This window comes from Trachemys scripta, chromosome 11 (genome assembly GCF_013100865.1).
Source record: "Trachemys scripta elegans isolate TJP31775 chromosome 11, CAS_Tse_1.0, whole genome shotgun sequence".
In the NCBI taxonomy this organism is placed as follows: domain Eukaryota; kingdom Metazoa; phylum Chordata; order Testudines; family Emydidae; genus Trachemys; species Trachemys scripta.
This window is the reverse complement of record NC_048308.1, coordinates 44,397,613-44,411,330: the sequence shown is the minus strand read 5'-3', so window position 1 is coordinate 44,411,330 and position 13,718 is coordinate 44,397,613. Positions and strand designations below refer to the sequence as shown.

Genomic DNA, 13,718 nt, shown 5'->3' with positions numbered 1-13,718 from the left:
TATAGAGGATAATGGTATGACAGGAACTGTTTGTGGGAGAATAGTGGCAGAGGGAAATGGAATCACCAGTAACATACATAACTTCAAATTTCTGGTGTGGCTTAGTATTGTGGCATGACATACTGTTTGAAATAAATGTTGTAAGCAAGAGACTCCAAGGTGTTGACCTTGATATATCTAGAGCAATGGAACAACTGACAAAACAAAGTCATACCTACAGTCTTACTGGTAGGATGAGGGATTTCAAAACGTTCTGAAGAGTGCACAGAAGTTGGCAGAGGAACTTCACACTGAAGCTATTTTCCCACCCATTCAAGAATACAAGAGTCACCGAAGAAGACGGCATTTTGATTATGAGGCATGGGATAATCCCATAAGAGAACCCAAACAACAATTCAAAGTTGAATTCTTTAACCAGGTGCTAGACTGTGCAATACAGTCAGTTGAAGAACGTTTCATGCAGCTCAAGGAACACAGCAGTATATTTGGGATGTCGTATGATATTCCAAAACTCCTCACTATACCTGAAGACCACCTACATCAGCAATGCAGGACACTAGAGACAGTGTTGACACATGACGATATGCGCAATATTGATGCGAGTGATTTAGGTGATGAACTGAAAGCCCTTTCAAGATACATTTTAGCAGGATCAACTCCAAAGGCTGTTGTGGAATATATGTGCGCAAATAAAATGACCACCCTCTTTCCAAATGCTTTTGTTGCTTTGCGCATACTTCTAACACTTCCTGTAATAGTTGCCAGTGGAGAAAGCAGCTTCTCCAAGCTGAAGTTAATAAAAACACATCTACGCTCCACAATGACACGGGAGAGGCTGGTCAGCCTTGCAACCATCTCAGTAAATCAGGGGTCAGCAACCTTTCAGAAGTGAGGTGCAAAGTCTTCATTTAATTCACTGTAACTTAAGGTTTCGCATGCCAGTAATACATTTTAACGTTTTTAGAAGGTCTCTTTCTATAAGTCTATATTATGTAACTAAACTATTATTGTATGTAAAGTAAATAATAGTGCAGCGAGGTGAGTTGGGCCGGTGGCCGGAACCCTAGACCGGCTGCGGGCTGAGTAGGGACAGTGGCCAGGACCCCGGCTTGCACGGGGCCGGTGGCCGGAATCCCAGACCGGTTGCGGGCTGAGTGGGGCCAGTGGCCAGGACCCCAGCTTGCACGGGGCCGGTGGCCGGAATCCCAGACCGGCTGCGGGCTGAGCGGGGCCAGCAACCAGAACGTCAGCGGGCTGAGCAGCTCAGCCCGCTGCTGGTCTGGGGTTCCGTCCACCGGCTCCTGCCAGCCGGGGTCCCAGCTGCCAGCCCCGCTCAGTCCGCTGCCAGCCGAGGGTTCCATTCATCCAGGCAGGCAGCGGGTTGAGTGGGGCCGGCGGCCAGGACTCCAGCTGGCAGCAGAGTGCCACTAAAAATCGGCTCGCATGCTACCTTTGGCATGCGTGCCGGAGGTTGCCGATGCCTGCAATAGAGCATGAGCTGACCCAGACTGTGGACCTTCAGGAAGCAGGCATCGGCAACCTCCATTGCAACCAAGAAGGCACAGAAAGCACCACTTTGATCAATCAAAGAGATAAAAATGCCAGTGTTTACTAGGCAGACAAGAAAAGTTACATTTACTGTTCAGGCGTTTGAAAGTTAAGTGTTACTTAACATTTTTGAACAAGGCATTTTAAGTTGTTAGTTCTCCTTTATTGGGGTAGGTATCAAAGCACTACCATGAGAGGAGTAGAACAGGAAGAAGGCAGAATTGAGACCTTTCGAAGTTTTGGCCCAAGCGAGGGGCACGGGGGTGTCATTTGAGCTCCCCGCCTCAGGTGCCAAATGTTGTGGGCCGGCCCTGCCTCAGTGCCTCCTTTTTCCCACTTGGTACTCTGCTGACTCTGCCTGGGAGAGGAGCTCAGATCACTGTCTGTAACCAAACATGCACTAAACCGTGACAGCAGGACACTGCTACAATAAGCCCTGACAAGTCTTCCCTCAAGAAAAGTGAAGGGGCATCACAGCATGTGGAGGGCATGAGCGTGAACTCCCCCAAATATCTGGCTAATTTCAGGCCTCTTTCTGTAGATATGTACAGAGATACGTACATGTGTGTACACTCCCACCCGCCCTACCTGGAGCAGTAAATATCAACTGGAATTAACGGTGGTGTTGCCAGTAATGTGTAATACTAGCCCATTACTATAGCTTTCATTTTCAAGAGTGACTCCTGATTTTGCCTATCAAACTTGAGACATCTTGAAGGGGTCTGATTTTTGGCAGCTGGCTGCTCAACTTCTGAAAGTCAGGCACTCCTAAGGAACCACAAGCTAGACACTGAAAACCTAGGGCTATGTCTTTTACACCACAGATGTACAGCCTGTATTTGTGAAGCTCTATTCAGAAGGTGCCGGAAAGAAGTCGCTGTTGCATAAATGCAAGTCATCATTAATTGAAGAACTTTGTTTTCCAGCTAACAAAAGCTTCCTTCCATCTAACTTTGCAATAACTTTTTATACTGGACATTTAGCAGCACTTTATGTTTACAGCACAAAGCAACTGAAGCTCTTCATTTCTCTCTACAGTCTTCCTACAAAAACCCCACAAGCAAAACATAGCTACATTTGAGTTATGTAATAACAAATGCCAGTTCTGAGCATACTGGATAAACTAGTTCAGTGCCATTTACAAGACATGACCTAAAAAGTACAGCAAGCTGGTCTTACCATGTTAAGGGATACTTAGCAGTCTCAATGCAGTGTTTGACAAACACTAATAGCAAAACAATACAATACAACACAACACAACACAAAAGCACTCAGGATAGTTAAGTCCCAGGCAGACTGCGAAGAGCTACAAAAGGAATCTCTCAAAACTGGGTGACTGGGCAACAAAATGGCAGATGAAATTAAATGTTGATAAATGCAAAGTAGTGCACATTGGAAAACATAATCCCAACTATACATATAAAATGATGGGGTCTAAATTAGTTGTTACCACTCAAGAAAAAGATCTTGGCGTCATTGTGGATAGTTCTCTAAAAACATCAATGTGCAGCGGCCGTCAAAAAAGCGAACACAATGTTGGGAATCATTAAAAAAGGGATAGATAATATCATATTGCCTCTATATAAATCCATGGTAAGCCCAAATCTTGAATTCTGTATGCAGATGTGATTGCCACATCTCAAAAAAAGATATATTGAAATTGGAAAAGGTTCCGAAAAGGGCAACAAAAATTATTAGGGGTATGGAACGGCTGCCATGTGAGGAGAGATTAATAAGACTGGGACTTTTCAGCTTGAAAAAGAGAAGACTAAGGGGGGATATGATAGAGGTCTATAAAATCATGACTGGTGTGGAGAAAGTAAATAAGGAAGTGTTATTTACTCCTTCTCATAACACAAGAAATAGGGGTCACCAAATTAAATTAATAGGCAGCAGGTTTAAAAACAAACAAAAGGAAGTATTTTTTCACACAATGCACAGTCAACCTGTGGAACTCCTTGCCAGAAGATGTTGTGAAGGCCAAGACTATAACAGGATTCAAAAAAGAACTAAATAAATTCATGGAGGATAGGTCCATCAATGGCTATTAGCCAGGGGGGGGGGGAGGGAAGGATGGTGTCCCTAGCCTCTGTTTGCCAGAAGCTGGAAATGGGCAAAAAGGAATGGATCACCTGATGATTACCTGTTCTGTTCATTCCCTCTGGGGCACCTGGCATTGGCCACTGTCAGAAGACAGGATACTGGGCTAGATGGACCTTAGGTCTGACCCAGTATGGCCGTTCTCATGTTCTTAATAATTTGCAAGTCACTTTAAAAAAAACATTAATTTAAAAATGAAAAATGTGTGCTAATGGGTGACACTGGCTGCTGTAGAACTCAACGTTGCTTAGGCATGTTTTAATAACCTCCAGCCTATTTCAATGGAGAGAAAAATAGCCACCCATTTTAGTTTAAATATTGTACATTTTACTGCAGACGCTCTTAAAAATGTTTTGCAAAGTACAACAAACAAGTCAGAGAAAGCAGCCACAGTCCTCCTTTTAGAAGTACAATGTCATTATAAGTATCTTCTCCTTTTATATCCCATAAATTCATAACATTCGGTTCTGAATGGCACCACTCTGGTGTGGACAGAGAAATATCCTTCCAAAAACAGACACAGGCCTGCGTCTGTGAAGAGTACATGTGAAATATGTATTTCTGGTTTGGGTGCTTATGTATAATAGAACCATGCCACTGAAACAGGTTAGTCTATGTTAAACTACTTAACAGCAAATACGTTGTAACACCAATTAGGGTTTCCACTCAGAGCTGAACTGAGCTAAGGGATCCCTAGCAAGGCTACGACTCTTGTTCAGAAACAGTACCAAGTTTTTTTCCAACACAACTAGTAGTTTTTGGTGCCTCCATATTTATTGAGCACTTGCCCTCTGAAATCAGACCCCTTGTCTCAATTTGAGCACCCAAAAATCACTAGTCACCTAAAATGCTTCTCTTCTTGGAGCTTCACTAAATTGGTATGGTCTTGTAAGATTCTTACACTAAGAAACTAATGTTTGGGAATAGTCTCAACTTTTATGTTTAGAACTGACCCAACGATCAATAAAGGTAAATGTTTAACAAAACAGGGAAGTACATGGCTTGCAGTATGATAATGACACAAAGTCTGCCGTGGTTTGGCAGTTATTTTGTGTCCTATGTGAAATAAATATTTGGGCTCAGACTACTTTCTAGCAGATAGTAGCTGTCCCCATCACAATTAGCACCCTTCTTGGTAGATTCAGCCGATAATGTGCATAGGCTTGGAAAATTCACCATTCTTTCACTTCTATGCAGGTGTTCCCAGAACTGAGTTGAAGCACAGTGGAGGGACAATATGGGAAAGCATGCACTGCTGTTGCCAATTATACCAGTTCTGTGGCTATACAGAAGTTTTTCATTGCCAGGGCTGTCTGGCACCTTTCATGAGCACCAAGTTTATGCAGGGTTTTGGGCACATTTTTTTTCCTGAGGTGGGTGGAGGTCTATATAACACACCTTTAGTTAGAAATAGAAGACTTTGTTTTGGGTGGAAAAAGTGCAAGTACCCAAGGCTTTGAACTTCCTTCAATGTTGGTGAAGACCTGACAAACAGGAAACCCTTTCAAAAAAATCAGATTTTTACCATACAAACTGCACAGAGCTTTTTACCTGGGGACTTTTTACCTGGGGACAAATATCAAATGTACCTAAAGACAGGTATACCATACGTGTGTACAATCCTGAGGAAAAAATAAACCAAGATGGGGATGCCGTGAAAAGGTTGGTTACTGACAGAACTTCCGTCACCTTCTCTCTTCCTGTCCTACCTTTCACAACGGAGGAGTAGTAGTCAATGCAACTGTACATGTATTATGGGAAATACTGCAGTACCTATACAGGAAACCATTCTTATTAGGTTTTCAATCTTCAGAGTTCACTTCAAGGTATCCTCAAACATACTGAATGCACGTCTACAGCTGTTAGAAGACCACCTCATATTATACAACTTAAATTTGTTAATCTCTTAAATTGTTGCTTTAAACAGATTTCTGTCTCTCTTTAGTTTTTGCTGGGGCGTGATCAGGTGTCCATATATATAGTCCCTAAAAGAGCCATTCACTTAATACATCAGGGACTAGTCTTTTATTAGTTACACATGCATCAGCTGGAGACTAAACTTCATATGCCAGCTTTTCATGAGAAGTAATAACAATGATAAAATGAACTTAAACCTCTGCCTTGCCCCTCTTCCCGCCCAAAATATAAAATAATGTCATTCAAGATGAAAGCATGCAATAAATTTGCTACATAATCCGGTTCAGGGAGTTTGCCATCTGAAGAACTAGGACTTCCACCTAGTGCATTCATTTTGGCCCTTTGTGTAGTCAAAATGCAGCTGTAGCATAGCAAATAGTAAAAAGCTGGATATACCATACAATTTAGGTTTAAAACAATATAATTTTAATTTAAATGGGAATCTTAAATTACAAGATCTGGATAGGAAAAACCCTACAACCTGAATTATCATTTCAGTTTCGCTGCACCATCATGAATGGTACAAAAGTCATAACATTAATTGAGGTTATAGAGCTGCCTCATCTCCTGTAATTTTAGGGTGCCACTTTGCAATTATCTTCTGTGATTTTAAACTTAGTTGAAAAGCATTCCCTCCCCTCCTCTCCCCCCATCCAGCTTTTTTTTTTTTTTTTTTTTGGAAGGATTACTACTTAAGTAGTTTTAAATCCTCGAGTCAGCACTTCAAGATTCAGAGACACTCTTAGGATTGCACTGGCTTCGAGAACTGGAAGTCTACTCACCTTTTCTTGATTTGTTCAAGTGTAACTGGTAAGAAGTTGGAACATGTGGTGTTTCTCCCTCTGTGCTTTGAATCTAGAAGAGAGGAGATTTGTAGATTTAGTTATACCAGTGGAACGTGTTCCTGCACCTCAGATTGTGTACAGTGTATACAGTTTCAGACAATCTTTTTTTATCCACCAGGTCTGCAATGACAGGTAGAAACAGTTATTCTAATATATCTTACCTTGCAAAATTAAAATATTCTTAATTTAGCATTTAAGATAACTGTAACAATGCCTCCAGTTTTGCAAAATAATGCCTCTGCCTCACCTTACATTAATTCCCATAAACACTAGGTCACCATCCTGTGACAATATTCTGTCAATATTGAGAATCTTATTAGTCTTTGACATAAGACTAAAATAGTAATGTAATTCTATCTTTACCATGGTACATTGCTCTTTCCATTCACATTATTTCATCCCCATTGGGAAATGCAGTTATTTTTAGTCCCTTGCATGAATAAGAAGCATGATGTGTGAATAAAATACATTTAGAGTAGTGAAACAAGTGGCCATCTTGAAGTAAACACACTCCCTAGTGTCATCTTGCAAGGTGATGAGTATTTCACTGCAACATGAGTTTAAGGAGTTCTTCTTAGGAAGAGTTCAGCTCCTGTTGGGATTGCAGCCATACTTAGATAGATTATTATTTGTAGAAATGCTTCTTGTGTTTCCCAGTACATAAAATGGAAGATAGCCTGTTGTAAGTCATGAAGATTCCAAATGGGAAACTTCAAATTACATACCATGGAAAATTAATCCTACTGCTTAGTCCTTTTGCAAAACAGTAAAACTTATTGTTAAGTAAACAGTTCTCAGACGACCGTTCAAACAATGAAAAGAATATGTTTAAAATCTCAACAGAAAGGCCTTTGTCTTGTTTGAAAGCCCTAATACATTTTCTTTTTTGTATGTAACAAAAGATCCATTAGTTCGCATGCAAGGCTAGACTGTAAAAATAAAAACCCACACTAATGTACTAGTCTAACTAAATTCAAAATTAACAAGGAGAGAAACTTCCAACTGCATCCGTAGCTAGATTCGCTAAATACATATATATTTCACATACAAATTGGCATTTTGCTCATTTTTGAAATGTATTTGTCAAAAGCAAAAAATATATTTACACTGACATGATCTTTGCTGCAAGAATAAAGCAAAATGCTAAATACATTTTCTCAAGTACAGGAGATTCAGGAAGTACTCAGTCTACGGGTCTGCCCTTGACTTCAGTGGGAAAAAGATAGCAGCTCCTACTGACTTCAAATGGGATTAAACTCTACATTAAGAACAGCATCAGATCTGTTCCTCCTGACTGTGTAGACTGTCCCAAGAGGTAAAATAATCGTCTTCTCAAAATACAGGCTACTGAAAAAGAAGTTCAGGCTGTAACTGCGTAATATGAAAATGGATATAACATATTTAAAATTACCACACAAACTATTCCACAAAAGATTAGTTAGAGTAAAGTAGCAATTCCAAAGGAACTCATCCTTGGGAGGAATTTTCAAATCCTCTAGTTGTCCTTAAATGAGGAATTGGGATTGCAATCTCCTGCTATAATCAATTCCTCAAAGAACAACTTTCCCCTATTTGTTAATTAAGTTGGCTGGGTAGAATCCATGACCACATCACTAAGGGTACATCTACACTACAGCGGGGAGTCGATTTAAGATACGCAAATTCAGCTACGTGAATAGCGTAGCTGAATTAGACGTATTGCAGCCGACTTACCCCGTTGTGAGGACGGCGGCAAAATCGACTTCTGCCGCTTTTTGTCGGCGGCGCTTACTACCACCTCCGCTGGTGGAGTTAGAGCGCCGATTTGGGGATCGATTGTCGCGTCCCAACGGGACGCGATAAATCGATCCCCGAGAGGTCGATTTCTACCCGCCGATTCAGGCGGGTAGTATAAACCAGACCTAAGAGAATTTATGGCTGTCTAAAGTACATCCAGCTGCAACGTCAAGAGGAAAAAAAATAAATCTTAGAATGAAAAAGATAATATGATCACAGAAGCTACTATATATTCTTCAGTAACTAAAATAGTTACATTTTAACGTATTCAAGCTATAATCTCTGCTATCACTGTTGCACCATGTTGGAAATAAGAGTGCCAAGAAGAGAAAACAATTTTTTTTGAAGAGCATTTGATTCCTTTATAGTTTCACAGATTACTTTAACTCATGATATTCCATATTGAAATATTTATATTATATTTTACTGGGGAAAAAAGTCAGCCACTGAAGTGTCTTTGTAAATAAAGGAGATCTTTGTTCGCACTTGACCCGAGTTCACCCACTTCTCAACTTTCACAGTTTGACGTGGAGACTTAAGATGTTAAGCACTGATAAAATGGCCTTGTTTCTGTTTTCTATTAAAATCAGAGCATGTCTTATGAAACTCCAATTTATTAAAATGGAAACTTCAAAAGGACTTCTTAAAAGGAACATGGAGATTTCTCAAAGCATGAGGTGAAAAACTGGCTCTTTGCTTAATTATAGCATTTAAAATGACATAGGATACAAATTAAACAAGCAGGAGCAGCTTGAGCTTTACTTATGAGAAAACAGAAACTGATACATTATTTCAAAGATAGAATGTGCTTCAGGGGGAAAAAAAGATTCAAAACACTTTGCTCTACCTTTGTCAAAGATCTTAAGATCTGAAGACTGCTGAGCATCTTCAATGCAGCACGGGACCTAAAATGCTTTATTCAGCTCACGACATGACTTCTTGCCTGAGGACTGCAGGTCCAAGTCCTGTGCATTTAATATTTTTGCTCAGCAAAATTTTAGGCCACTTTAACCCCAATGTAAGCAAGTGCAACTCTATTTACTTTAAACTGAGCAATGCCATTTAAAATTTAGATATGAAGTGTTTTAAAGAGTGCCTTATAGGAAAAAATGAATGCAACATAACTTGCACAATAGCTGATGTTTTCATCTGCTGGAAAGGCAGTTTGGAAAATTCCAATTATAAGACCATGAGAATGAGATACAAGAAAAGCTATTTCTTCAAAACTTATTGGGCTCAATTAGCTCACAATCAGCTACCAGTTATTAATTATCAGTAACTGATCATTTCTATTATCTTTCTTGGCAGCTTTGGGAATGAGAAGTGATTCACTGAAGCAGAGCTCAGCAATCCTTTCGAACATTCTAACCTCTATGGGAGGGAACATCTAGAACAGTTTGAGTGAGGGACATTGCAGTAATGCATGTAAGGCATGGCTGCTGTTTACTGCACTAATCATAACCAACCTCACTCTTACTCGTCTCTTGGTTTTATCCACCTGTTATCTCTCATTTTATACTTTGATTAGGTATAATCCGTACTTAGATAATAAATTCTTTGTGGCAGGGACTTTTTGTTGCATGTGCCCCTAGCATAGTAGAAGCCTAAATCTAGCATCATGGGCCCCGATTCCACCCCCTCAAAGAAAAAGTAAGACTGATTCAACACAATTCCTGCTATTTTGCAAAATACAGCTACTTGTTTAAGACAAGTTACATAGCAGGAAATAAATATTTTAATTAAATTGGTTTACTTTTTTTAAAAAAATTGAGAAAAGTCAGTCTTACAGGCTCTTTGATTGCACTGGTCTTCCAGGAAAGACATCTTGGTTCTCTTCCCCTCTCTTTGTTTCTGATGGCTAGGCTCTGCCTTTCAACTGCCAATCTCCTTTTCATCTTAAATGCCTTCCACCTCCTGACCTTGGCTGTGCTACTGGATCAGTTGTGTTTGCAATCCAAGTGTGCTGCCTCGCAAAACAAGCCCATTACTCCTTCCAACCTTTTTAGCCAATATTGAAGCATGAGACAGACCTTAGTGAATCTAATTGGCTAACTGAAGAGAGGTTGCTTGAGGGAAATCCTGCTCTGAAAAACTCTCACTCTGGCTAGCTTTACAGCGACAGCCTTCCTAATGGAGTTGACCAACTAAGCATTAAAAGCATGGGAAGAGCTTCCTTAATAGATTTGTCATCTTTCTTATGTGTAGGAATACATTCCAAACAAAGCTTAGGAAAGAGTGGGTGAAGAGTTATTTTCATTGCTTCTAATATTGTTTATTGTTCATTGTACCCTCTTTAAAATGCAGGAAAATAAAATTAAAATTACCAGATAACGTTCAGTTTTGCTGAAGAAAAATAAGAATCCCTCCTGGGGATTAGAAAGCAGTTGAAATGTATATACTCTTACTGTATAAACAAAAACTCACCACAACTCCATCCTACATCGTACTTCATCATGCTAAAACAGCTGTGTTTATGCACTGGTGACACAGGTTGCAATGTTAACTAGAGCTGCACAAACTCATCAGTTTTGGGTTGCAGAGGTTTCAGCTGTCCCTTTTTCAGTTTTGGGTCATGTTTTCCTTCGAGTCCAACTCAAAGGAAAATTCAGTGGAAGACACCAAGTTTTATGTCATTTCACCCTATCCTCCTATATTGGCCCAGAATTGCAAAAGAAAAAAAATCATCTCAGATTTGCGAATACAATCTGATCTTCATTTGTGTAATAAAACCTAACAACGGCCAAGTTTTCCTTGGTTATGTTACAAAAGCTTCACGCTTTTCCAGTGCCAACATAGCAGCAGACATAGAATTTGTTAAGTCCTACTTGAAAAGAAGACACACAATCCTTGTTATATGCGGTTTGTGTTTTTCAATCCAGGGGGTGGGAGATTTTTTGTTTGTTTTTTTTTTTAAAAATCACATCAACAAAGATATTACATTTAAATTCTGAAGGATTTTCATCGTCACTAGAAATGACAACTTAAAATAGGTCAAATTTGGAGACTAAGCTACTTGACAGTGTCCATTGAAAAGCTCTCACAAAACATCTGTTAATCCATAACTCAGTAGACAAATCTTATAATTACTAGTATGAGTAGGAAGTCCATGCAGTATTGTTATCTCCAGTGTGACGACTAGTTTCTGCATTCACTGGATTACAACACAAACCTCATGAGTCTAAAAGACCACATACAGGGAACTGGGATAGAATATCCCTCCAGGACAACCATCACTGAAATATTTTGCTAGAATTTTTATGGGGGTAATAAAGGGACTAGCCCACTGCTGGAGGCAGGATACTTGATTATACGGCATCATTTTTAGATCATACTAAATGAAAATTTGGTAATCAAGCAATATTTTTCTTGAGGAATTTGTAAGTGGAAACTTTGGGGGCCTGTAAGTTATGAGTTAAAGGACTTGATCCAAAAAGTATACAGTCTGGTCAGAGAATAAACCATCTAGTTCTTTCTGACAGGAAGGAATTGTTTGGAATGCAGAAGTGGTAAGCTTTGCCAGGGACTGCAAGCTACCTGAATTCAAAGAAATGAAAAATAAAGACAATTTAAATTGATTATCAGAAAAAGTCACTTCCCAACAGTGAAATCCATTAGAATAGTCTCCTGAGGAAAATGGTGCGGGCGCCATCATTCTGGGGCATTTAAAAGGGTCACCTGACAAACCACTGTAGACTATATTGGAGGGGAAATTCCTGCACGGTGGAGAGTGAGTTAGATCAGTGGCTCTCAACCTATGGTCTGCAGACCTCTGGGGGTCCTCAGATGACAACTAAGGGGTCCGCGAAAGACTGCTCTTACCATAGAATGGTGGTTTTCAACCTGTGGTGTGAAGCCTCCTGGGGGACCACAGACTATGTCTAAGCTTTCCAAAAGAGTCTGCACCTCTATTCAAAATTGTTAGGTGTCCGCAAATGAAAAAAAGGTTGAGAACCACTGAGTGAGATGACCTAATGGGATTCTGCAACCTCTAATTACTGTGAGCAGTTCTCCCTTTCCAAAATGTAAAAAAGATCATTTCACTAACATGGAAGTGAAAGGTTTTATCGCCTGTTAAGATGTAAGCTAATGTTCCTAACTCTCCTAGAACATGTGATATCACTAACACTCAGCAGAGCAGGGAGCTATGTTGCTTCCACTACTAGTAGAGCAAACTCAGAACCACTAACTCAAATCACAGCAGGCAAATAAATGGAGGAACTAGGCTAAAACCAGGCCTGCTGTAAGTCAGTCTAGTTTCATTGACATCAATGGAGCTATGTCAGCTTATACCAGCTGAGGTTTTTGCCTTACTGTTTCAGACCATTTTTCTAACCTATGTATTCTGTTGAAGGGTATAATAGCTAACAATTTTTAGGCGTTTTTTTAATATCTATTTCAGTTCAGATTTAAACTGATACTACTACTCAATTGTAAGTGGTTACTAAATAGAGAGAAAATTAGATTTTTTTTTTTAAATAAGTTAGACTTTTTAGAAGGAAAACAGTAATTAAAATGATACAGGAAAAACTAGAAGCTTAGCTAAAAACACCCACAAAAATGCTGCATGCAAAATCAAAAATCAGTTTAAAAGAATATATTTTCCTGGCATGGAGCTGCACGTCAAACAACCTTCTATTTTACCAGCCTTTTGGGTTTGTTTGGTTTAAGGACTGTCTTGTCTCAATGTTTCCTGTGTCAGTATAGGGAACAACAAAGGTTATGTCAACTCGGTGCAAAATAAGGTCATTTCTTTCCACCTACCTCTTCCATCTCAAAGGAGTCCTTCTGCGGTAGCTTTAGAATAGTTATGGATGGAGATGCTATGGGAGCACAAGGTTCTTTATCTGGAGTTGATGTAGATGGATTTTGCAGCTCAGTGCTATTTTCAAGCTCATTATTCGTAGATATATTAGCATCGCTACTGAGATTGGAGGAGTCCACAATACCAGATTCTTCAGACAATCTATTCTGGTGACTTGGAGAGTCATTCTTTTGTTCATCTGTGTGAGGCACATTATCATCCTGAGTTCCTTGTTTGTCACTAATTCCAGCAGAAAGAGTTGTGTCATTAAGTATGTCTATAATATTGGTCTGATTACTAGGTATCTCCTCTTTTACTGTAGCCAGAGATGGAGAATCTTTCTTTTTTAAGTGTTTTGGTAATTTTGATTCATTTTTTAAATCTTTTTCTTCAGTCTCTTGGTCAGGTGACATTTTCCCTTTTTCAACAGCTGGGGGAGTTGTGCAGCTGGTACTTTCGCCTGCCTGCTGGGGTACACACAGACTGAGTTTTGATAGGGTCTTCATTAAACGACTTGCAGTATTGCTTCGATTTAAAGGAGCAGGGTTGGAGGTCTCTTTGTTGGAAGACACTGAATTCATGCTGCCAATTTTCTGCAAAGGAGTCCCAGAAACTTGGGAATATAAGGAAGAAAAAGCATTGGCCACAGTAGTAAGCACTTCAATCTGACGAAAACGACCTGAAGCACAAGAACAAAGCACAAGTTAAATTTTTGAGAGAACAATTGATGG

General features: G+C 39.7%; 1 protein-coding gene across 6 annotated transcripts in view; it reads right to left on the bottom strand.

Moving 5' to 3' along the window:
- ITPRID2 (ITPR interacting domain containing 2) overlaps positions 1–13,718 on the bottom strand; it is a 64,960-nt gene that overhangs the window by 30,834 nt on the left and 20,408 nt on the right. For all 6 annotated transcript variants that reach the window (XM_034785417.1, XM_034785413.1, XM_034785412.1 and 3 more), the window contains 2 exons: positions 12,948–13,666; positions 6,348–6,420 (listed from right to left, as the gene is read on the bottom strand). In XM_034785417.1, coding sequence (XP_034641308.1) covers positions 6,348–6,420; positions 12,948–13,666 — 792 coding nt within the window. The remainder of the gene's footprint in view (positions 1–6,347; positions 6,421–12,947; positions 13,667–13,718) is intronic.